This window comes from Manduca sexta, chromosome 6, assembly GCF_014839805.1.
Source record: "Manduca sexta isolate Smith_Timp_Sample1 chromosome 6, JHU_Msex_v1.0, whole genome shotgun sequence".
NCBI classification, from domain to species: domain Eukaryota; kingdom Metazoa; phylum Arthropoda; class Insecta; order Lepidoptera; family Sphingidae; genus Manduca; species Manduca sexta.
This window is the reverse complement of record NC_051120.1, coordinates 5827730-5854097: the sequence shown is the minus strand read 5'-3', so window position 1 is coordinate 5854097 and position 26368 is coordinate 5827730. Positions and strand designations below refer to the sequence as shown.

Below are 26368 nucleotides of genomic sequence, written 5' to 3'. Positions count from 1 at the left end.
ACGTCCATTTGAAAAGTGACAAACTATCGAATGCAATATCGACTTTCGTGTAATTATCGAAAGGTGCAGTATGAACTACATTAATTCAGTTATTTAAAATGGCAGAATCAGAATAATAGGAGATATAGGGGAGCTCATTAGAGTTTTTTTTTGTGTAGTAGTAACACTAATCCACACAACTGTCACTTATCGCTAAGGTGAGGTATGACTTCATGCTTCAGGCTAAACTTAAGTTTTGTTGATTATCAGATTGTTTAGTCTTTTTTCTTTTGTATCTGCTATTATTAATATGACATTGGCAAAATCACCGATAAATAAACGGTGACAGCCACAATATAAAAAAGTAGAAGAAAGACTATAGATAAATATATAGAGTAAAATCAAACTCACGAAACACCAATCTAATTCATCCCCGATAATACAGCTTCTATACGAGAGAGAAGAAACAATGTATACTTAGTTTTTAATTTATTCCAAAGAGTCATCGAATGATATGTCAATTTGGATATATTGGTTAAAATATCCATTTAAATTACAAAAAAATATGCGATCTTAAATTTATTATTTTTTTTGTAATACCTACTTATTTTTTTTGTTTGTTGGCGCACATCTCCGGAACTACTGGTTCGAATTTACATTCTTTTAGTGTTAGAAGGCTATTTATCATCACGCTATGATCTATAGGAGCGGAGCAGTTTTGAAAAATGTTGCAAAAACAGGGAAAATTGATTACGTACTTTTGACAGCTTCCATTGCCCACGCTGGGTTAATGGTTAAAGTTATGCAATAATATGTGTGACGGAATTATTCGTCTTAAAAAATGCAAAGGCCCCAACCACATCTGTCGACCTGACTGAACGCGATAAACTCAAAAACTACCCAAAGAATTCAGATGAAATTTGGTATGGAGATAGATTGAGACCCTGGAAAGAACATAAATTACTCTTTATCCCGGAAAAACATAAAACGTGACGCGGGCGAGGCCGCGAGCAAAAGCTATATTAAAAAAATATTTCGACCTTATGTGTCGACTTTGTATCGGAATTTGTGTTGAGCATGGTGTGTCTGGTTGTAATTCACAAACAAACCGGAAAGAAAATATCTATGATTTGGTGACTTTCCACAGGTGAGTTTTCCAGCAGAGTTTGTATTTTTCCCTATCTAATTAGTCCATATCCACCCACAGCTAAGTATAGGCCTCTTCTTTGCACGCCACTCTTTTCTGTCTTGTGCGAGACTTAGCAACTGGCTTGCATGCGTGCTGGCATGCCACGCTAGGTCATCTGCCCATTGGGTTGGAGGTCTGCGCCTACTCTTTTGCCCGTTTTACGGGTACCATTCGGTGGTTACTTTGGTCCACCTGCCGTTGTTCCGTCTAGCGTGTCCCGCCCGTCACCACTTCAGCCTGGTGAAGCGTATGCCTACGTCTTAGGCTTTGGTGCGGCGCCGTAATTTCACGTTAGGCACACGATTTATTAAGTGAATACCTAGCATAGTCCGTTCAATAGTCCGCTGTGCTACTCGGATCATATCTTACATAATATATTTTATGGTAAAGGGTGTTTCGGCTCCCTAAGTGAGTATGAATAGCACAAATTGGTTGTATAACTTGGGTTTCAGGCGTTAACGCATTTTTGACTTAAATATGTCATCTAATTCCCGTAATAGTGTATGTGAACTCTGTTCTTTGGCATTCAAATTAAACTATTTTTCGGATTTTATCGCGGTTTTTTATATTTATTTTTCTTCCGACGTTTCGAAGACTGCAGCCTTCGTGGTCACGGAATGGACTGAGGTGTTGGTCATCCGCAAAGTCAAAGTTACAATATCTACCTATTTTTACAATTAAATAACTTTTTTTTTGCTATTGTTGGTCCGATCTACGGATAATGTGCTCACAGTGTCTTGAAGTCTGGCAGCCGGCTCTCTCTTCTTTCCGTTGCTTGAAGCTCTGTTTAACTCTTGGTCTCTCGTGGCTCGCCGGCGAGCCAAGACAGCTACATGACATTTGCGTGTGTCACGGGATTATAACCTTATATACTACATAATAAGGTTATTTTTCCGTCACACGCGTAGCTGTTTGACAAGTCATGACGGGTAAATACTATTTCACTCTACAAAGTCAAACTCACTCTACCTAATCAAACCTCCATGCTTAACTACAAGTTATCATAAAATCTAGGTATTCTAATCCCTGACTCTACTCATCGTTTTAATAAATTCCTGCTATTTACCAACAGTTACAACTCTTTAATTTTCTCTCTTAGTATAATTTACAAAAATGTCAACAAAAGTCCAACACGAAAATCGCATTTAACACTTTTCTTGAGGAACATTTTGAGGGCTTCCATAACTTTTACACCTAAATTCTTGCAAAAACGCAATCACTATTATTTTTTGGTCCGACGCGGGATTCGAATCCAGCACCTCTGCGCCATAATCGTACTCGTACCGTGTACACATTACAACTACACCAACGAGGCAATCAACCAGTATAATAATATAAATAATATAGTAAATAGCTTGATGTACCTACTCTCGTCGATCAGATGACTTAAATCATATTTTACTTTCTTGCTCTCAATTTAGTCGCATTTCCTTGATTCGCTCCTGCTCTTTTTCTGTCCTCTCTCTCAATTTCTTCGTGTAGTATAAATACATCGAATAATCCTTCATTAAGAGTAAAATAAAACTGTCGATATTCTTTGTTTATTTATATCCTCATCCAACATTATTTACCTTTGTATGTACTTATATAGTTTCCGTTCCTTTTTCCCCTATCTCTGCAGATAGTTCTTTTTTTTCCAAATTTACGTAACAATTATATTTAAAATTATGTAATTCTAATACTTTCCCTATCTTTATACTCTGAGTGAACCAAAGACTCAGAGCAAACTATTAAAAAAGTTAAAATTTGAACCATTGGATTCATTTGTGACTAGCTAGAGCTGAAGAGTTTATTTGTTTGAACACGCCAACTAAGTATTTATTTATTTTAGAAGATCGGTAACGCGTCACTATATATTGCTCCGCAAATCCATCAACCCGTAAAAACTAAACATCACCTTAAATAAATGAATTTTGTATTGAGCATAGGTATTTCTGGCACATTAAAATATAATATTGAAGTCTGATATTAAATACTGAGTACCTACCTAATTGACTACATAGTTCTTCAAATCACAATATAACAATGTTTACGCACTGTTGCTTAGTACATACTTACTTGAATATAAATAAAATAAAATTCTTTTTCAATTTAAAATTAATTATTCATGTATTTTATATTGTAGTATCTATTCTTATTACTTATTGTTTTTTATTTTATTATAGTATAATTATTGTATCAACACATATACATACATATTGTTAGAAACACAACTTTGCTTGTAAAGATCAAAGTTGCATTCAACTTAGCAGGTAAGAATGAGTCATTTTTTATTAAACTGTATATTATCCTCATTTGCGGTCCATACACTACAAAAAATTATACCTGCTTCGAGTGAGGCCTCAGATTTGGACACGATAAGGATAGAGAGTTGGTGATCTATAGCGATTATCTCTTTCCAAAAAGAGCCCAATGCCCATTGGAAAATGTCGTAAACCGACACGCGGACGCGATGAGGGAGTCGACTCGATCAATATTTTGTCACAAGCCATAAGGAAGTTTGCATTATAATTCAATACCGCCTGAATTTGAATTTTGTTTCGAGTATTAATACTTTATGCGTCAATAGTGTTGCGTTCAACAAAAAACGAAAAGTATAATGTGCATAGTATCGCGGCAAGGATCTCAGTGAATCATTCGCGTGAGCCCTTAAAGAAGGGGAGTTTATCCATTTTTATATTTACATCGTATCCCTCGCGACATGCGCGTCGTCTCTCTGCCAGTCTCGCTACTACAGTTTCACGCACGTACACCAGCGCAATGAAACTGATGTAAATATTACTCCTACCACAATATTTACACGCGGATTGTTATTTTCAAAACATCAACAACAAGTTCTAGTGAAGTGAATGTGAATTTAAAAAAAATTCATGTGTTTTCAGTGAAAACGACTTAAAGTGACTGTGAATTGTTCCGCTTCGATCCAAGACTAAGGAAATGCCGCCCATTCTAAGTGTGCCTATTTCAGGAAGCATTGCCGAAAGGAACTTTTTGTTCTCATAACTCACGCTAGAGGTCAGTATTCAATGAATGTTATCGTTTAAAAAACAAAAAGTGTTTTGTAGTAATACTATTTCTAAAGCGTGTCTATAGAAATTAATGCATAAATATAGGTAGCAAGAGTTCAAACGCCGCTCTTCCCTCTTTATCATCCCTTCTCCGCCCTTTACGCATGATCGACCGGTAGAGTTTTAGGGTTGATTGTATAGGGTAGGGTGCGAGTACTATACAGTACAATTTTTATAAATGTATGTACTACATTACGTGTTCATCAAGTATGAAGGATAGCGTTACTCTTAAGATATTTATCGAGTTTCGAATTTCGCGGGCGATGTAGCGTAAAAAGTTAGTTACTTACCAGCCAAAGGTAAAAAATATGTCTATAAAAAATAGGTATATAATATTATGATTAGTATAACTAAATTAGTTTAATTTATAAGAACAGTCTGAATTTTAATTATACTTATTATATCTCTATTTAAAATACCCAGTAGGTTACCATTTTTTATACAGCATATATCTATGTAGGTATAGCATAATATCATTACTGTAATTATTACGCGGTGCTTTTTATCATAAGTAAGTAATTTTACTTAATAAATTTCTAATTAAAAAGAAACATAGGGTTCAGTAAGAGTTTTTACATAAGAACGTACTAAGTATTTATGGTACTTAAATATTATCCAGGATGACGCATGAAATCAATCTGTCGACGAAGGGAAAGTTATCTTCATTGTTGACAACGGATGTGGCTCAATTTTTACGCCATGTCATTCACTAGGTCTATCTAAACATTAAGCTAGGTAGTACAAAAAAGTTCAAGTATATAAGTAAAACGCGTTATAAATTCTAATAATCATAGAATGATCTAATACTTACTAGAACCATGAACTACAAAAAAGTTTTCTAACCAGTCATATTCGTACTTGCCAAAAAAATACCATACTTTGTCATATAAGTAGATAAGTATATAATGATTATACATATTTAACTAAAAGTATAATACTTTAGTAAAATGTATTACAAAAAATTGGCCTATGTTGGTTTACCCGTGGTCCTCCATTAATATAGCAAACAAGCATGATTTTTATTAGCATACATATTATATTCGAGGTTCCGTGAATCGTGACATAACCGATTTTTGCTAAGATAATTGCTAGGTATAATTCAACATTACTTACATATTTACGAAACCATGATGCTTTGTGAGGTTTAATTATAATTACCTATTCTATAATCTTTATTTAGATACGTACATGTCGGACTTCTACACATTGACCTCACCGTTGCTTAGAAGTACCATGGCATATACATATACATGCAAAAAAAATGCGCGAATGTGTAGAGTAAACTGGGGAGATGCTGAATAAAATCGATATAATTATTCATACATTAGAAAACCATCCGCACATTATTTAAACTGATAAATATGTCCTCATGTTGCCTTTATTCTTTACGTGCATCTCATTAGCATTGGCTAATGCCTAAAACGTTGTATATACTCTAAAAAATCAAGTCTCGCAAATTACTAGGGTTACCTACTTCCAATGTCAATAATTACGTTACGAAAATCGTTTAATATTGAAGAGTAATAAACAATAAACTCTCAATACTGCGTGTTGTACAACCATTATACTTACATAAGTTTTTTTCTTATTTTGTAATAATTCAGATTGTACCTTACCTACTATGTGTAAGTGTCTGAATCATTCGATTTTTTTAAAATTTCATACAACTAAGGTTTCGTAGCAGTCGGATTTCCCCTAATTAATTCGTCGGCGTAATTATGCGCGCCATTTCTAGAGATATTAGTATATTTTATTGATATAATTTTACAAGATAATAATTAAATAGATATCAGTGACACATACTTAATATACTTAAGTAAACTTATGGATGATAAGTAGGAACCCACTTTTAAGATGATGGTTTCTTTGTAACACATCCAGTAGGTATCTACTCTAAGAATTCATTAATTTTCAATATCGTTAAAAAGTATTTTATTACCATCAATTAATGGGTTGTGCCTTTAATCCAAAAATTAATTTATTGCGCGATATTACTATCCTAAACTAGCTTAGTAAGTAGGTATGAAGCTTAAGATATGCGAAGCACAAGACATTCTTTATAAATTATAATATTAAGTAAGTATACTTAAGTACTAACCGGCAAACAATTTGGGCATACTACCGCGTGGTTAGCGATTATTTTTGCGCGATAGTGTCCTTGTGTAATTTATTTTATAACAAAAAGAAAAAAGATTTTATTCAAATATGTACCCATCCATTGCTATATAAAAATATAGTTACCTATATAATATAATGATTTCGAGTAAAAATGAATCTAAATACGATTTAATACCAATCAAATTCCGTATCTACAGTCAAAATAATTCATAAAACATAAAGGGACCAATAGAATTTTATAATAACTAAGTATATTTATTTCAAATTACTTATCTTACTCAAAACGATACACAAAGGCACACAATTTCGTATGTCTGCGCAGTTTAACAATAATAATAGATCATATTATGTATTAAAACATTTTTATTGACGCAAAGTGAGTGAAACCTATCCTTGTATAATGCGCGAGAAGCGGGCTATAGTGTACTGTGTAAGCGACATGTTTGTTTTCATACCGGTCCGAATTAACGTCGCTATTGGTTCAAAATCCATAACTGGCCTCCGAGAGCCAGGTGTCGTTCACACCGCGGCCTCGCGCCTCGTCTCGTTAATCACTCGTGTTCGCTATTGTTAAAGCGCGGTGAACAGCCATCTTTGTCAAATTACAACGAGTCAATTTTAATAATTCAGTTTGTTTTGTGTGTTATAAAGTAATGGAACAAAACGCAGTGCGATCGACGCGTAGTGTGGTGGAATCGAGTGCATCGTTACGTTCTCTTTTGTTTCACTAGTAGCCGACGCTTCGTTGAATGGAAGCATTTATACGACGGCGTTAACAACCAGTCGACCATTAAAATGATGGATGATGTCGCCTTTTGCAAAAACAGTGCAATGTGACGCTTTTAGTGAATAATGTGAAGGATGCTGTCAGTGTTTATGTTTGAGCGCGTTTGTGATGAGAACTGCGTCGTAATTCGTGATACACATTGCATAAATGAGTGAAATGGCGTTGCGGAGCGCGCGGGCCCGAGCATGCGCGCCAGTTTCTTCGCAATCGCCAGAAACGCACTGACTAGTGTCCATCGTTTACGTTCATATCAAAATGGGAAGGTCGAGATTCCCGGGGAAACCACTCAAATTCCAAAATAGAAAGCGTGTTAGTGTATTATCAGGGACTGTTTACCATGAAACTGCTGGAGAGAGTCACCCGCCCGCCCGCGGCGCTGCTGCTAATGATTTTGTTGGGGAGCAAGAGGTACAAGCTTTTTTGTTGTAAATTTATGTAATTCTAGTATTAGTATACTGTAATAATTAGTTTTGTGCAGCGATATATTGTTTACGTAATAAGTATGTACATTACGATGTGAACTGTGCGTTGTACGGACAGCATCACCTACATACATACCTACTTTGACATTTCACTATACTTCTATTGTCAACAATTATGTGTTGCAAAAAGTATGATTGGAATTGATTTCGAATGTTTTGTCTTATGCTAATTTTAAATAGTATAAATCACAATAAGATGTGTAGACAGATTACTATTTCTTCTAACAATGTTTCTTTACATAACCTTGTGGCTGTTGTGTTCATAGTTGTAATTGCAATGCATAGAGACATACAAATACTAGCAATGAATCCATATGTTTCAGTCATTGTATTTTGAGGCATAAACTCAAAAACAAATGTTTCATTAGACAATGTATATGACAATGTATACTTACATAATATTTATAAACACACCAAAACTAACCTACAAAATAAACAGATTTTGCTAATATTGTGATCAGTTTGTAAAGTACCAACACTTTTAGTGAAAAACAAATGGAATAATATAATGAATGTTTGTAAACAAATAACCTATGAGGAACTATAAATACTAAATTATAATATTAACATCAGCATGTTACATACCAGGCAATAAGGAATAATTATTTATTTCTGGATATCCTGTTACAATCAAATTATGTTTGTTTTAGGAGGAAGAAAAGAAAGAAAATAATAATAAAAATGAGGTTAACGAAACCAGTGAAAATGAAGTAAAAGAGAGTGCAGCAAACAGTAACAAACCAGATAATCTTGATAAAAACACCAGCGACGCATCCAAATCCCCAGTTCGCACAAGATCACAGAACAAAATGGAGCCAGTTAAAAATGAAAAACCAAAACCTGCAAAGAAAACGGTCACTTTTGGTAGTGTGGAAAGTTGTGAAGACATATTCTTCCCATTGAAAAAGATATCTTTGAAACCTCATGCTCCGCTTGTACCAATCATAAAAAAGAAATCATCTCTCAAACAGACAGAATATTCAACATTTAGCAGTATTCTAAAACCAGCAAAGCTAACAGATTTAAGCTCTAAGTCAACATCAGAACATCAAGAAGGATATTTGAGGAAGAATTTGAACCCTCTCTCAAAGCCTATGAACAAATTTTCTCAATTTACTGAAAGCCGTTGTATATCACCTCCTCCAAGGAATTCATCTCCGATAGACAAGGAAAGTGGATCTACTGCAAAGTTTGTGTTACCAGTTAGGAGTGTTCATTCCTCAAGAGTCATTAAACCTAACAAGAGGTTCATAGATGGTGAAGAACAAAACAGTACATCAAGTGGTATCACAACAGGAAAAGTTCTCAAAAAGCCAAAGCTTAAGAGATTAGTTTTTAACAATCTTCCTGACAATGATGATGATACCCCTGATGAGGAACAATTAGAAAAAATAATTGACAGTGAGAAAAATAGAGACAAACAAGTCTTAAAAACATCAAACCTATTCAAGGATAAAACTACTAATTCATTTTCCTCATTGAGCAATAGTTCCAGAAAGCCTATGCATGACCTATTTAAGTATGAAAAAGAACCAGACTTCTCACAAGATGAAAATTCTAATCTAGAGAGTCTAGATAAACTAAAAACTATAGAGACAACAAAAGAGGACAGATCAGGACACGCAATGCGAAAACTTATGGATATATCAGACGCCAGTAGTTCAAGTAGCACAAGTAGTGGTTCTGAATCTGAAGAAAGTTGGGAAAGTGATAGCCCAGTTGCAAGCTGTGATGAGGGAGAGAGGCAGACGCCATCTAGTCCAGAAAAAGATAAATCCTCAGCGTCTCAACTCCTTCGAGGAAAGGTTATCATTAGAGAGGCCAGACTGCAACTTAATCCTCCCACACAGTCTTCATCTGGACTTGATGGCCCATTTTCTACACTTACATCTCCATCATGTAAGTATTTAATTGTCTCATACAAATTGTAATATCTTTAAATTATAATTGTGTATTTTACAAGGTGTTACTTGTAGCTTCGCCCATGTTAATAGCTTGTCCTGCTACATAGTCCCTATAGTGCATAAAAAAGACTACAGAACCATGTCTTAAAAATATCTGAAAAAAAAAACATCTGTTCCCAAGTTACTGGGTTAAGAATTACCTTATACCATGTCCTTGGTTTTGTTAACCAAGGACATGGTCTACATGTTTACCCAATTTAATCCTCTTTTACTCTTATTTTCACATTTATAATATTAGTGAGAGTAAGAAGTAAGATGTTAATAATATTTACAAGATTTCAATTGTTAGGAGCAAATATTTTAGTTTACTTGAATGGTTATATGCTTTTTGTCTATTGTGTATTAAATATTTTCACATAACATCAAATATTTTGGATACCATGCCCAGTTGCTGGTATTGTGTATCTATTTATACATTTGTATTTAATGATCTATGAAATCAAATATAAAATAAAAATGAAGTTACAATGTGGGCATAAAATAATTATTACAACAAATTAAAAATATATTTTATTATATCTTTTAATATTTGCAATTACTCAGGATCTTATGAACAAACATAATATTTACTAAATCACCATGCACATAAATAAATAGCCCTTTGAATAGAAAACTAAAATTTTAATCAGGGATTTTTATTTTACAATATTATCAAGGTTTACCATATTATAATTAAGAAGAGGTTTGTATGTTACATTCATGTGTGATTAAGGAGCATTCTTCCTCAGAATGTTCCATAATCATTCTAATATATTTTATATTTTGATGAAATCATATCCTTCTAATTCATAATATATTTCAGCAAATAATCCACCCACAACGGTTACATGTGGAGTTTGTGGCGCAGTACGCTTCTACAGATTCGTCAAACAAGCACGAAAATTCGGAATATATTCTTGCGAGTCTTGCCGCAAATTTATTTCTAAATTATTGAAGAAGGAAAAGTTGTCACAAAGAAGTGGACCTGTTGTGATGCAATGTTTGAAGGGTGAAGGTACGCTGTTGTATACATGCAACTTTTTTAACTCAATAAAAATTGACTATATAAATATGCACCATTACACTGGAGTAACTGCTGTTCAAATTTCAGGGAATTGTCATGTGCCTCCAATAGTGCGGTCACAACAATGGAAATTACTGCGTTGTACAAACAAGGCACGATGTCCAGCCTGTTGGCTTAAGATGTGCCTAAAAGCTTTCCAAGTACCTCCTAATATCAGGGCTAGTCTTACTGCAATGTTGCCACCTTATATGAGGTCAGGGGTGAAACCTGCAGGCTCATTGTCACCAGCCAATCCGTTACGAGTACCGCCTACTACTACCGCTACAACCGCGGCCGTATTTGGTATGGCTAATAATGACAATGATAACAAAATATTTGGAATGTTAAAGACGGTTAAAAAGTCTGATGAACCTGAAAAAGTTGAGGTACTGATTTGTTTTTTGTTAATTTGTTATATGTTAGATTAATCTATAACTATTAATTTATTAAACTGATTAACAGATTAAGTCAACAAAAGATCGTGCTGCATCAGATGAAAATAATGAAGATCCAAATACCACCCGGAAGCGTCAATTAACAAGGATAAAAGTAAGGAAAAAAGATAAGTCAGAATCTAAACAAACTGAAGATCCAAAAAGACAAAAAGTGGAACTCAAAGGACCTAGAGTCAAACATGTGTGTCGAAGTGCATCAATTGTTTTAGGACAACCTATAGCGACATTCCCCACACAAGAGGAAAAAGACAAACAAGATAAGACTTTGTGTGACGATGATAATAGTGTCTCACTGCCGATTGAGAAGGATGCAGAAATTCCTGACTTATCAAGCAGTGAATCTGATATTCTATCAGAGAATAGAGCACCACAAGTAGTTCCAGAAGCTATGGTGACCAAGGACACAGAGGAAACTCCAGTGGAAACCAAGAAGAGGAAAGTGGAGCTAATAGCAACTAAACAAAACAAAGTTGAGTCCAGTGAAGATGAGTCTATTATGGACCTTGTGCCTAAAAAGGCTATAATGAAACCCTTATCTAACATCACAAATGTAAGTTGCTTATTTCTTCATGCTATTGGATGTCAAATTCATTAGAAAAAATGTATTAAATTTGTTTCACTGCAAGACTGTAAAGCATGTTTAATGTAAAATGACATCTACATGTTATGTAAAGTTTTATTTAAAATTGTAATAACATATCATTCCTCATAATATGACTTTTATCTAAATGACTAAAGCAAGATTATTATTTATTATATTATTTCTTACATGAGGTTGATGGGAGGGATGGGAGGTTCTGTACTCTTATACTATACTCTTATACTATACTGGTAGTAAAAATCACATATATTTTTTAATCACACAATTATTTTACATCTTATGTTATCATGATCCAGATTCGCGGCCGCTCTCAGAAGTGTGGTCAAAATCGGCCAGAATTAATCTGCGTCGACTTTTGGGAGAGCTATGATCCAGATGAGGTGTGCAATTCAGGATTTGGCCTCATTGGGACTTCACCTTTCACTGTTGCAAGATTGTGTTTCTTATGTGGAAGTGCTGGAAAAGAAAAGGTAACTAATAGATTGTACTGTTTTGTTACTACAACATGTTTTAATCTGTAATATACTTGTAACATAAAATAGTTTATCATAATTCCATGTTAGCATGTAGTAATATAATTTTAGTTTTTACAATGACAGATGTCTGGGTCGTAATACGTATTTATTGTGATTGTTGAGATAAATCTGTGGTCGTATCTTTCGGGCTAGAATCGGCCTGATAAGTCACCAGCGTAGGTGTATATCGTACCTCGCATCTTCTACGAACGCTACTTAATCATCTCACGTAGATGTTAATTGCCAATGATGATGATGATGATGAGATAAATAGTTCTGAGAGGTAAATGGTGGTGTGCAGATGCTGGTGTGCGGCAGCTGTTGCGAGTGGTACCACCGCTGGTGCGCGGAGGAGTCGTCGGGCGGGCGCGGCTGGCGCTGTGCGCGCTGCGCGGCTTGTGCGGCATGCGGGCGAGGCGCTGCACGTCTGCGCTGCCGCGTGTGCGCCGCGCCTTACCATGCCGCCTGCTTGCCCGCGCCGCCCCAGCGCCGCGCCGACTGGCCACAGGTACTTCTCCAATATTTTATCACTGGACTAAAGATTTATATACCTATTAGCCTTTACCCAGTAATTAAAAGCATTTTAATAATGAATCAATGTAGCATGATTATGATTTGGACTACAGTGTACCCATAATTTTTGTTGTAGGAACATTGTTAGAATGTATCGCTACCTTGTTATTTCTAAATTATGTAGTATTTTTTCCATCTAAATCAGATTATAATAATATGATTCTTATTCTAATATGTTTTTAATAATTAATATTTTTCTCGGAAACTGGAAACATAATATTTGTGTATACTTTTCAGATCTGTAGTGCGTGCCTTAAATGCAAGAGTTGCGACAGCACGCGCGTGAGCAAGTTCGTAGGGAGTCTCCCGTTCTGTGGGCCGTGTTTTAAATTACGTCAAAAAGGCAATTACTGTCCACTATGTCAAGCCTGCTACAGGGATAATGATTTCGATAGCAAGGTAATTCATAATAATATTCCATTTACAAAAATATTCATGAGTTTCTCCATCCTAAAAATGCTGCCTGCATAATTTAAAAACGTCTAACTTCCTGATATCTAGGATAATATATTAGAATATATTTTTATTTTCCAGATGATGGAGTGCGGTTGGTGTGCTCGCTGGGTGCATGCTAGCTGTGAAGGTTTATCTGGAGAGGACTATCAACTACTATCGGCGCTACCACCGTCCATCGAATATATTTGCTGTAAGTGCATGCCACATGATCCGCCTTGGAGGAAAATGCTCACTGAACACCTCAAAGGAAGGTTACTACATCTGCTTAAACTACTTGCCAAGAATAAGAAGGCGTGCGCTCTATTGAAACTGACGCCACACAAGAACACACCAGTTCCAAATAAACCATATCGTCTTATGTCGCCCCAGGCCATAAGGAAACTTCATTTTGATGTAGCTGATGAATCCATGAAAACAAATGAGACGAAAGTGTATAGGAACACTGCGCGGGGGCGCAGAAACAACAGTTTCCCGCAAAATAAATTTGAAGATTTAAATGCGTCACAAGTATGGCGATGCTCGTCGTTGCTATCAGACGTTGAAATAGAAAAAGAAGACATTCCTCACACTACACACAAAGTAGTCAATTTACAGGAGCCATTGATGCAGAACAAAGAGATATGTTTCTCTACTGGTCTGTATGGTACTAAAACAGAATTTGATACACCATGTGTAGAAGTGCATGAAAATTATCCACCTCAAAATAAGATAGAAAAGGCCACAACAATGTTGCCTACGACTGTGCATGATGATAAATATGAACCCATATCAGATGACGACGAACCTATGAAGAGTTTCCCGCATGCTCGTAGTGAGCAAGATTTAAGCCCAGCTCTTGTTAGATCAGCAGGCAATGATATTGATGATGATTGCAACAGAGTTATGTCTCCTTCATTATTGGATATTAAAAAGCGGGTCAACAGTGATGAATACGTTTCTCTAAAAGATTTCAATCACGACATGAAGGACGTTATTGATCGAACAATATGTGACGATCTCAAATCAATATACAAAGACTTGTTTACTGAGACATTCCCTTGGTTTGATTGCGAAAATAACTGCCTCCAACCAAACTTAGAGGTGGAAGGAGAACATGATGACACAGATTCATTAAAAGATGTTGATATGTCAAATAATAAAGGAGTAAAAACAACAGTACAATCAATTGAAAAGCCTTTAGATCAAATAGTTCCGAAGCTTGAAAATGTTGACAGCAAATTGGAGGAAGAATTACAAGAGTTTTATCCAGTTGTAGATTCCAGGACATGTGTCCTATGCAAAGAGGTGGGAGATGGTTCACCTTCAATGGAGGGGCGACTACTTTATTGCGGACAAAACGATTGGATTCACGCAAATTGTGCATTGTGGTCTGCTGAAGTATTTGAAGAAATAGATGGATCATTGCAAAATGTCCATTCTGCAATATCAAGAGGCAAAATGATAAAATGTGCATCTTGTGAAGTTAAGGGTGCAAGTGTTGGATGCTGTGCGAAAAATTGTAGTGAAACTTATCATTACTCTTGCGCCAGAAAAGAAAGTTGCGCATTTATGGATGATAAAAGAGTATTTTGTCCTACTCATGGTAAGGATGTTCCAAAGAAAAGCTTACAAAAAGATGCAGATTTTGAGTTGACAAGACCAGTTTATGTGGAATTGGACAAAAAGAAAAAGCGATATAGTGAAATCACTAAAGTACAATTTATTCTGGGCTCCTTGGTTGTCCATAGCCTGGGAAAAATAGTCCCATCTGTGTCAGACTATGAAGAGTTTCTGATGCCTGTCGATTTTTCATGTACTCGATTGTTCTGGTCTTGCAAAAAGCCTACCAAGATAGTGAAGTACACTATAAAGACGAAATTAATACTGGCAGAACCAGTACCTGGCTTTGATTTTGGTGTAAACATAACTGTAGACCACAGTTTAGATGTTCATGTGGTTGACAGAGTTATGGCTGAGATTGGGGCTTGGCATGAAAGTGTAGAGACTGGATCCAGCAAATCAGTCCTTATGTTCAAAAATGACAAGTCGCCCAAGAAGTTCGGAAACTCAGTCACACTTGAAGATTTAGCTGTGAAACAAGTAGTTGAATACTTACTAGACAATGTATGTAAACAAGAGCAACAAGATGAGGAAGAGCCTCAAAATACAGCTGATCTTTTGCCACCTGAAGTGAAAGATGCTATATTTGAAGATTTGAATCATGATTTACTCGATGGAATCTCTATGCAAGATATATTCCAAGACCTGAGGAATGAGTTTTACTGCGCAATGAGTCAATCTGACGATAAAAGTAATGATAAGTCTGATTTTCGGTCCACAGATTTTATAGATGAATTGCTCAATGCAAGGTTTGAATCTGGAAGCAAGGAATTAAAACGAAGTAAATCAGAAATGCTTCTGCAAAGTCACAATCTGAAATCATTGACTACTGGCCGAGGGCAACAGCGATCTAGTAGTTGGAACAACAAATTTGACACTAGTCTATTGTCTTCTACTATTAAAAGATGTAAGATGGGCAAATCATCAACTATCACAGGCAAAATGAGCCCTGTTCAAAGAGTATCATTACCAGAGAATACATTGGACTCCATAAAAGAACCAAATGGTTCTCAAAATACGGAGAAGAAATTGAAAACAGAAACTTGTACTAATAGTGCAATCTGTGAAGAAAGTCCCCACACGTCTGGTATTAATTACCGTTCGACTACTTCAAAAGAAAAAGAAGAAACCCGTGAAGAAAAGACAGATAAAACTGAAGGATATTTTACTGATGTCATTGACTTTTACACTAAAATCCAGTGCAGTCCGATATCTCAGTTAGACGGTGCCGCCGATTGGTCGGGGTCTGAAAGCACTTGTAGTTCAAGACCAAACAGTCCACGGTACCTTGATAATGACTTTACGCCTATACAACAATTGGATGGCGCTGAAGACAATCACCCTGGCAATGACGCATCTAGAGTGCAAACAAACCAGTTTATGTATAGAGCCAGTGGAACAGAGAGCTACACAGTCACTTTTTCTGGTAACTCTATTAGTGGCCAACCAGAATTGGTAATGAGACCTTTAGATGATACATCGGGAACATCGAGCCAAATGGAACAACCAGTGCGATGTGATAGATGCCAGTGTACTCTATAGAAACAAAGAGTCGTACGATCGACACGTCCCTTCATGTGACATGATGTCGACAAGCGAAAGCGAGAGTGAAAATCCTAAGTCGCCAGAAAACAGGACCTTAACGACATTGCAAAATGCTTTCCAAGGTGCATTTGCGCAGCCAATGATCATTCACGCAGGGGTGGTAAGCGGCACCGAAAACACTGTGAAGGCAGAAGGAATTTCAGCTAGAAGGACATCTATCAACACTAGACAGATAACAATCAACGGTACAATAGTTGAAACTCCATCCCCAGGTCCATCAAATGAAATGACTATGACCATTACTGAACAAATGAAATCAGGCACTGTAATTTTCGACCAAAGCAAGGCAACAAATGTTCAAGTGTCGACAAATCAACAAGTGCTTTCGTCACCTCAAATTGTTGTGACGCCACAGATGATACTACCTCCGAAAACTAGCGTTGCTAGTGGACAAAAAATTATGACTCCACAAATAATAACGCAACCTGGAATTCTCCCGTACAACATTTGTGTAAAATCTGGAAATGGAACTAACATTCAACAAATACAGAGTGGCACAGACATGACCCAGCTATTGTCTGGTACGGGAGGAATACAAGTTATTTCATCAAATTCAAACCAAGTGCTGACTATACCTTCCAATCAACAAGCAAACATAACCTCCATGATTCAAGGCAAGAACCAAGTTGCCAACTTCCCAAACATGGCAAGCGCATCTTCTATCGCTTTGCCAGTTAATTCTATTCAGGGGATGCCTAGTACATCAATCATCCAAAACATACAACCTATGATCCGCCCTACAAATCCTACGATAGTAGTTCCTGCAATGACAGCTCAAAGATTGACATCTCCAAACTCCCAAAACAAACAGCAACTAATACTGCCTGGTACACCACAAAAATCGCCTAAAAAACAACCACCACCAGTGCAGCCCAAACCTATTTTCCAATCGGCAAATCGCGGAAGAGGACGTCCTATTCCAAAACCAACTACTATTAAGAGACCAAATAAAGTTGAGAAGTTCACGGCTATTAACCAGTCACCGATTGGTCCTGGTAACACAGTAATACAGTTGCAAACAAATAATCAGGGTGGTCAGCCCTCGATTATAGTGCAACCAGTGGCAAATCAAAATCTAATGTCAGCCTATGTTGAAGCATTGTCTCAACAACAAAATCAAAATATGCAATACATAGCAACAATTGCACCACAGGGAGACTTTAAAACTGGCCCAACGCAATTTATTTCACAGAGTGGCCTGGTGCCCCAGACATTCCAAATACAACAGACAGAATCTGGTGGTTTAGTCGCAGTGCCTAGCGGTGGAATTCCAGTGTTGTTACCACAAGGAAATGTTGGAATATTGCCACAGGCTATTCAACAAGGCACAACAATATTACCACAAGGTGCAATACAAGCACAAGGTATAATTTCACAGGGTCCCAATGGGCCAACTATTTTGCCCCAAGCTATTCACACGCAAAATGGAACGACAATAATCCCGCAAGGAACCATTCAGGGCCTGGCACCTGGTAATATAACTTCGCAAACTGCAACACTTTTGCCCAATAATACTTTACAAACTGCAGGCGCTACAGTGGTGCCCCAGAGTGGGATCAGTAATGGACAAACTACTATAATTCCTAATGCAGCTTTACAACCTCAAGGCAATACTTTAATATCATCAGCCCCTGGTGCTACAATATTGCCGCAAGGTACGCTGCTTCCACAATTCTGCAATGAACAGGTTTTGCTTGGTTCAACTCCCACCTTGGAGATGGTTGCAGATCCATCTGGATGCATGTACTTGACAACAACACAACCAGTATATTACGGACTGGAGACTATAGTGCAAAACACAGTAATGTCCTCTCAACAATTTGTTTCAACTGCCATGCAAGGAGTCCTCGCTCAGAACAGTAGTTTTTCAGCAACTACGACTCAAGTATTCCAAGCTAGTAAAATTGAACCAATTGTGGAAGTGCCGACAGGCTATGTGGTGGTGAATAATGTGGGTGACGGCGTGACTACGGTGTCAACACCTAACGTTGTTACGGCACAATCTGTGCAGTCATCCCCGCCGTCGATAAAGACAGTAAAGACAACGATACCTAACTTAACTTTACAACCATTGCCGGATAAATCTAATCATAATAATCGACAGACTCCTAAAGTAATTCAAATGAGCCAAACACCCATTGCGGTAGGATCACAATCTGGTCCCAATACAATAATAACTGGTCGACAGAGTATTAATCCGATAACATCGCAAATACATAGCATGACATTGTCTAGCACTTCTCAGAGTTTACAAAGGGGGAATATTTCTAAGCCCAATAATGTGTCCATGTCTCCATCAGTGACACTAGTGTCATCAATTGGACAGCCCGTGATGGCTATATCGCAATCCATACCAAACTCTGCGCCGTCATTTTCTATGCAGTCAATACCGCTGTCGCAGCCCATTGTATCGAGTTCAATTGCGCCATCGACAAATAAAAACATAAAAATCGAAAATTCGCATGTGATTGAAATAAGCGGCAATTTGCAAGACCACCACTCAATGTCTGCTAACATGCCGACTATAAGCGTTACACAAAGTATGAAGTCGCCGACACCTTGGAGACAGCTAACTTCATCAAGCAATGCTGGAAACTCGGATAGTAAAATGGAGTTACAAAATATTACATCGAAACAAAATATGAATAACATGGGCATGCAAAGTAATTTGTCTGGAAGGTCTCATCTTCACAGTGATAATGATAAATTGAATCAAAATTGCTTAATGTCTATATCTAATAATGCAAACTCTATGTCTGGCATGAATCTACATTCGCATCAGTTTGATAATAATTTGAATGTAGCCCACCATCCATCACATTCAACGTCTAACAATGTAATTCAAATTACTGCTGGAAATATATACCCTCCAGCGTCAATAATGAACAGTAATTTTGATGCAGATACATCATTAAAACTGAGTAAAATTAATGCACTCTCTAAAACCGAAGGTGGGCATTTGAACTTTTCGCAAGAAATAATGGCTTCTCATTCACAGCAACATTCTAACAATGACAAGACTTTCCAAAACTTGGGACCCAACGACAACAAACATAACGAAAGTGTGTCAAATCAAATGAACATACATAAATTGAACAGTTGCCAAATGGCTGGTAATATTAATAACCAACCGGCCATTAGCATCATACCTCACAATGTTATGCGTTCGCAATCTCAAAACCATCAAAACAATTTGTCTGTTCCAAATAATCAAAATCAGATGTGTTCAATGACAAATAATGGGCATGGCCAGGTCCAATTATTAAATTCTGGAAACAACTCCATCCAAAACGTAAACTTATCTTGTCAAGAATCAACTAACAACAGAATGACTGCCATGGTTTCGAGTGATAATAGCTTGCAGATGAACCAGCATGAGATGTCTAATAATTCTATAAATACATCTAGCATGCAACATTGCAATATGCAGGTGATGTCCCATGAAAATAACCAGTTATCAACAAATAACCAAATACATATTATGAATGGGCAAATCCAAAACCGTCAAGTGGATAACAGCAATCCGTTACAGCAGATGAATCAAGGAACTTCTGGTAGATCATTTCACGATAATATGATTACTGCACAACAAAATCATAATCAGTCAAACATGCTTAATAACCGAAACACTCCCGACACCAACAATCTTATGAATTCTTCAATGAGCATGCATAGCCTAGGAAATAACAATCATAATGTCAATAGATCAGACCTGAATGATATGAATCACATGCAGATACAGCAATCCATGTCCAATATGAACATGCAAAGCAATCGAATGATGATGGATAATATTCAGGCACACAACATGAACTCCATGAGCCATTCCATGCATTCTAATAGATCAATAGACAACATGCATAACACACAATTGCACAACATGCAGCAGATAAATCATCACATGACCAATAACAACCGACCTTTTATAGAAAACAATATACACGTAAATCAACAGATGTCCCTTCAACAAAACAGGCAAATGGATCATGTTGGACTTCATCAACACCAAATGTCGAATGTTATGCAAATTCAAAACAATCGCCAACACAGCGATAATAACATGATGAGTATGCACCAGCATGTGCAGAATCAGATGCACACCAGGCAACAAATGGATAATGGTATGCATATGCATCATATGTCCGGAAGTTCGTCAACTATGAGCTTAAATACTCAGATGGAGAACTCTGGTCCAATACCTAATATACACAATAATCGGTATGACAATAATTCTATTTCCATGCAAAATATGAACGTTATGAACCAAATACAAAACAACAGAAGTACAATGGAGCATGCGTCATTAATGCAACATCAGATAAATAACATGAATACTATGAATATTCACAACAATATGAATAATGCAATGCAAATGAGCAATAGTAATCATCAGTCTATAAATAATTCATTGTTACACGGACCTAATATCCCAGATATCAAAAATGAAATCCAAAACTCATGCAGTGGAAGCTGTTCCAATACCACCAATAACCAATTTTCAAATAACCAGAATCCATTGGAAATGTGCTCGAATAATATGACAATGGGCTCAGGGAACATAATGCATGGAATTAACGTAAATAATTCTAATATGTCCAATAACATGATAAATAACGTAAATAACAGTGCTATGTATGGCGGTGCCTCACAAAACAATATGACAGGACACGACATTCTAATGAATTGCTCCAATTCATCGGATCATGGAGTAAACAATCTTATGACAGGAAGTTCAAATCATAATATGATGATAAACTCGCAAACTCACGTTACAAACAACCAGAATCCGATTCTCAATAGCCAAGTCTCTAACAATACTCAAATAAACATTAGCAGTTGTAGCATGAATACTAATAACACGCCCCAAAACCAAACTATACCTAACTTGGATAACCAGATAAGTAGAAATAATATATCGCTGAATGAACCCCCTAAATTTACACCAGATTCGATGAGAGGTAAAAACATCATCGGACCCCCTCCAAGTACAACTATGTCTATTTCAAATATGCCCAACAATGACTGCGCCAAAGTGAATTCTGTGAATAATGAGAAGCAAAACCATACAATATCAGTCAATAATCAAATTGGCTATATGCAGATGAATTCACAAAATAATAGAGTTATAAATCTCCCAGAAAGGAGTCGGATAAATAACGCAAATATAGACAATCAACATGTTCAACAGCAACATAACATCCGTGTGGTTACAAACAATAATAACAATACAGTGACTGGGCTCTCGGCGGACCCGTTGACATTCCAACAAAAGCCTGAAAATAGTGGTACTACCATAAATGTACCATTCCAAGCAATACCCAATAGTGCCCCTATGAATATTAATGTGAATTCAAGCAACAACACTGTTAATATTACAGTTCAAAACAACCTCGTCGATCCTAAGATAGCTTCTAAAGCTGCGGCTGATATAAACTTTCCCCTTCAAGGGAGCACCAATTTATTACAAAATCAAAATAACAATAATAGCAATATGATATGTATTCCTGTCCCTAATAACTCCATCAATTTACCAACTCAAAACAGTTCAAGTATTACATTACCCAAAGCACCACCGACTCAGCAATCGGGTATACCAACGAATGTCGTGAACCCGATGTCCATGAGGCCTATGAACAGAGTGCTGCCGTTGCACAGAGATGGCCAGAGCAAAACATCGAAAACGTCTACATCCAAGACAGTAGCTGTGCCCAAGCAAAGACCTGTTAGTCATGATATGCCAGATCTCAATATAAAGGATGAAACTATTGATAGCGATCTTGAAAAGGCTATCGAAGAATCGAAACGGATGATGGAGTTGGAACGAGCAAAGAGAGAAAAAGAAGAAAGAGATGCGGCTCAGGCTTTACAACTATCTACGGAAATCCACAGAGCGAATACCAGCACCGCTTCTGTCGAAGGCGAAACTATGAGAATTAGTGAGCCGGCTGAAATAACTACTAAAATGACTTCATTACCCACATTGGATTCTGAAATAATTGATAATGAACCACCTAAAGTGTTGGCTGAGAAAGACACAAACAGAGTACCTACAGCTATCAAGACATCGACAACGCCAATAAAAGTAATGAAAAGGCCTCTTGGTGACAAAAAATTTGAGACTGAGACTTTTACTACAAAGAAGATTAGTAAATTTGCAAAAGAGAACAAATCATCATTGTCCAAGCCAACGCAAGATCCACCTAAAGATGATGGTCCTAAGCTGATATACGAGGTGACTTCAGAGGACGGATTTAACTACTCTTCGTCCTCACTGACTGATCTCTGGGCTAAAGTTATTGAGACCGTACAAAGTGCCAGAAAACAGTCAGGATTACCCTTGATTCAATACAATCTACCATCTACGTTGTCCGGCGCTCATCTGCTGGGTCTGAACAACAATGCTTTGAGATACCTCGTCGAACAGCTGCCGGGCGTAAGTAATGATCCATTTTATGTATACTATAGTTAAAATTATTATGTTGTTCTCAATATAATATTCAATTTCCGTTTTTAGGCAAGCCGCTGTATAAAATATAAAGTGCGTCAGGGTCGGCAGCTGAGCAGCTGGGATAACGACTTAGATTTAAGCGAAGGATTCAAAGAGAGCCCTTGGGGCAGTGCGAGAACTGGCCCAGTATCAAGGAAACAAAATCACGACATGTTTAGCTGGATGGCGTCGCCATTCAGAGAGGAGCCGCCTCCATTCGGTGGACAAGAAGGAGACAGCTCTATTTCTAGGTAATTGATTTTCAACCATTGGTTGTGAACTACCATTTTTTGCATATTTAAATCTCTTTTTTTCTTCTAGGCGGTTAGCGACTTTACCTCCAGCGATGAGATTTAGACAATTAAAAGAAACATCTAAAGCTTCAGTGGGCGTCTACAGATCCCACATTCACGGACGTGGCTTATTCTGCAAACGAGATATTGAAGAAGGTAAGTTGGACACTACATGTGCTTTTAGATTTTACGCAAATTACCCACTTTTCATAACTTTATTGTATCATACATTACATAAACACGTAAACACATTAATAACATTGAGTTTTTTAGTTAAACGATGGTAGGGTGGTAATGTATTTAAACTTGTTTGACTTATCTAAGCGTAAATGTTGTTACAGGCGACATGGTGATAGAATACGCAGGTGAGGTGATCCGCGCGGTGCTGGCCGACCAACGCGAGAAGCGGTACGAGGCCATGAGCGGGCGGCGCGGCGTCGGCGGTTGCTACATGTTCCGCATCGACGACAACCTGGTGGTGGACGCCACGCTCAAGGGAAACGCCGCGAGGTTCATCAACCACTCGTGCGACGTAAGTTATATTATGATCATGTTTATGCCTTTTTTTTACGTTTAAAAGTTTTTTCAATGATATGAAATTGCTGTCTAATTTAATACAAGTCTTATTAATCGGGGTCTACGGCAGAAGGTAATAAACTAATTCGTCACTTACTTGTCTTGAGCATCATATGCAATAAGATCACATATTCAATTTGCCGTCAATGCGTGGGGTAAGGAAAATTGGCCATCCACATTTACACCTTACATGTCTTTAGTTATCAACAATCCTTTTAATTGTTGCAGCCCAACTGCTACTCCCGCGTGGTGGACATCCATGGCCACAAACATATTCTGATCTTCGCGTTACGCCGAATCACGGTCGGCGAAGAGTTGACTTACGATTACAAATTCCCATTCGAGGAGGTCAAGATTCCATGCACCTGCGGCGCCAAGAAATGCCGCAAGTACCTAAATTAATCTTTGTCAAGTACAGTATTTACTGAGTGAGTGACTTTTTTGATTGTGTCAATTATGGTTGTCTTGTAAGAACAAGTACTCGGATTTGTGGTTTATCACCAAATAATGTGAATGTAACGTAATGATTTTGAAACGTGTATGTGATTTTGGAAAAATGACGCATTATTTTCGGTTGATATACAGAGAGCCATACGGCCTCTTATTAAATGTTTTAGCATAATTATAAGAAGTACATAACTGACGTAGACATAAACGTGTAATGTAGAAATACGAAAATTAACAATTAAATGTATTGACGTTTTGTGATCGTGCGCTGGATACGCATGTGTACGTGACAACGTGTGTGGGGTAGTGAGTACAACGGACCTCCTTACAGTAGCGAGGTTGTTTTGCGGGAACATGAGTGCTGAGTGTAAAGAATGCTGGAGTGAGCACAAATGTGTACATAATAATGTATTTAAGACAATAAGTGAAAGTCACATATCGCGTTACTCCCACCTTGTATCTTGACATATTTAGTATCACTGGCAAGTTTGGAAGTTTTATGAATCTTGTTATGATCTCTTTCTTGAATCTACCCAGTGTTAGATGAGGGATTGTATAATAATTTTGAATTAATTTTTACTTAAATGAAAGTTATTTTGAGATAGTTTTATACATTTTGTAAATAGATTTTTTAATTTTTTATTTCTTTAATGTAGTGTGATCAACGATTCGCGAACGGCTTAAGTGTTAAAGATGTTCACACTTAATATCGATGTGATAGCGCTTAGAGCCAGAGGAGGGTTAAGAACGGTTGCTGCGTACTGCGTAGATAGTTGTATATTTGTTCCTCGATAAGTTCTTATTTCCCTTCACTTGTGATCAGTTAAGTCTCGACTAACATAGCGCGTACGTGTACATATAATGAGGAAACTTTAAAGGTTATATTAAAATTAGTACACTCGAAAGTGGGTTAGCGAGGTTATTACAAGTACAATGTTACTTTTTAATAATTTTAACGTGTATTGTATAGTAAAATTGTAAATAAGAGGAATTATGTCATAATAATGAGTTTAAACGACAAATCGTTTTATTGTAGTCATAGCGGTAGGTTGTATTTTATAGAGCATATTTGATCGTGTACATAATAAGTTATTGTGTGTGAGGCGGGCGCGGGGGTCGAGGGGTCGGGGCGGCGGGGGAGCGAGGGGCAGTCGCCTCACGGTGCTAGGGGCTCCGACACTCTGCCGCGGGACGGACGCGTCCGTGCTCGGTACAGTGGCTCCGTATTACTAGCAACGTTTCAATAAAAAATGCACATTTGTTAGCTTTAAATAGTTTCAGCACAGCTTGGGTTTTATTGAATGTATTTTTTTTAGTAATATAACTTTATTCCTTGCGTGTCGTTTTATTGGCAAATATGTATTTTGCATTTTTTTTTTCTCAGCATTTATAGACTGACTAATGCATCACACGATGAGTTAGACTTAGCCATCACATGCGGCAATATACGGATGTAAATCGCTTCACATATTCACAATTTTATTATTTTAGTACCCAATAGCCAATAGATAACTTAGATGCTAAAATAGTACGAGATGCAAGAGATCGCATACACCTCGAAGTGGAAGTTTGTTCTGTAAATACATTTTTGAAGTACCCTACTGCATCAAACAATAGCAGTATTATGTATTGTGTCTCCAAGTAACACGTAGATAGTCTCTATAGGTACGAGATATAGTGTAAGTAATTTTGGAATTTGTACATCAATCAATGAGGCGGTAAAATTTAAGTTCTGGTGCAGTTGCAAAAGTTTTATTTACTTGATTTAGTACATGATGTTTTAAGGTTTTTATTACAAATTTCATAATGTAAGACATACAGTCGATTGCCTAAGATATTTATCTATTTCAGTATTACTTGATCATGTATGTCATCAATCAAGTAATCAATATCTAATATGTAAACACTACAGAACACATTATAGTCTAGAACGTGGCTTATCGATTCATACAAGGAATTATATAACGATGTAGTAATACGGAAAGATGCGCGACGTGCATGTGTGCAGTCACGAATCATAAGGGGTCCTTAACTCCTTGTGGAAGTAGTATTTGACGATGAAGTGGGAGTCATTGACAAACTGCATACAACTGTTTTATTCAATGACCTAATGACCTAATTTTCTCGCAGGA

At 37.0% G+C, this 26368-nt stretch overlaps 1 protein-coding gene across 1 annotated transcript; it reads left to right on the top strand.

The window, feature by feature from the left end:
- Nucleotides 1–6804: 6804 nt before the first annotated feature.
- On the top strand, nt 6805–25706 carry LOC115451101 (histone-lysine N-methyltransferase trithorax). The gene is given in 14 exon segments (XM_037446924.1): nt 6805–7549; nt 8274–9522; nt 10390–10581; nt 10678–11015; nt 11092–11634; nt 11982–12155; nt 12502–12708; nt 13011–13172; nt 13308–16364; nt 16366–22866; nt 22948–23171; nt 23242–23369; nt 23555–23745; nt 24018–25706. Coding segments are annotated over 14 exon segments (13293 nt in total). The 5' UTR covers nt 6805–7396; the 3' UTR covers nt 24192–25706.
- Nucleotides 25707–26368: the final 662 nt, after the last annotated feature.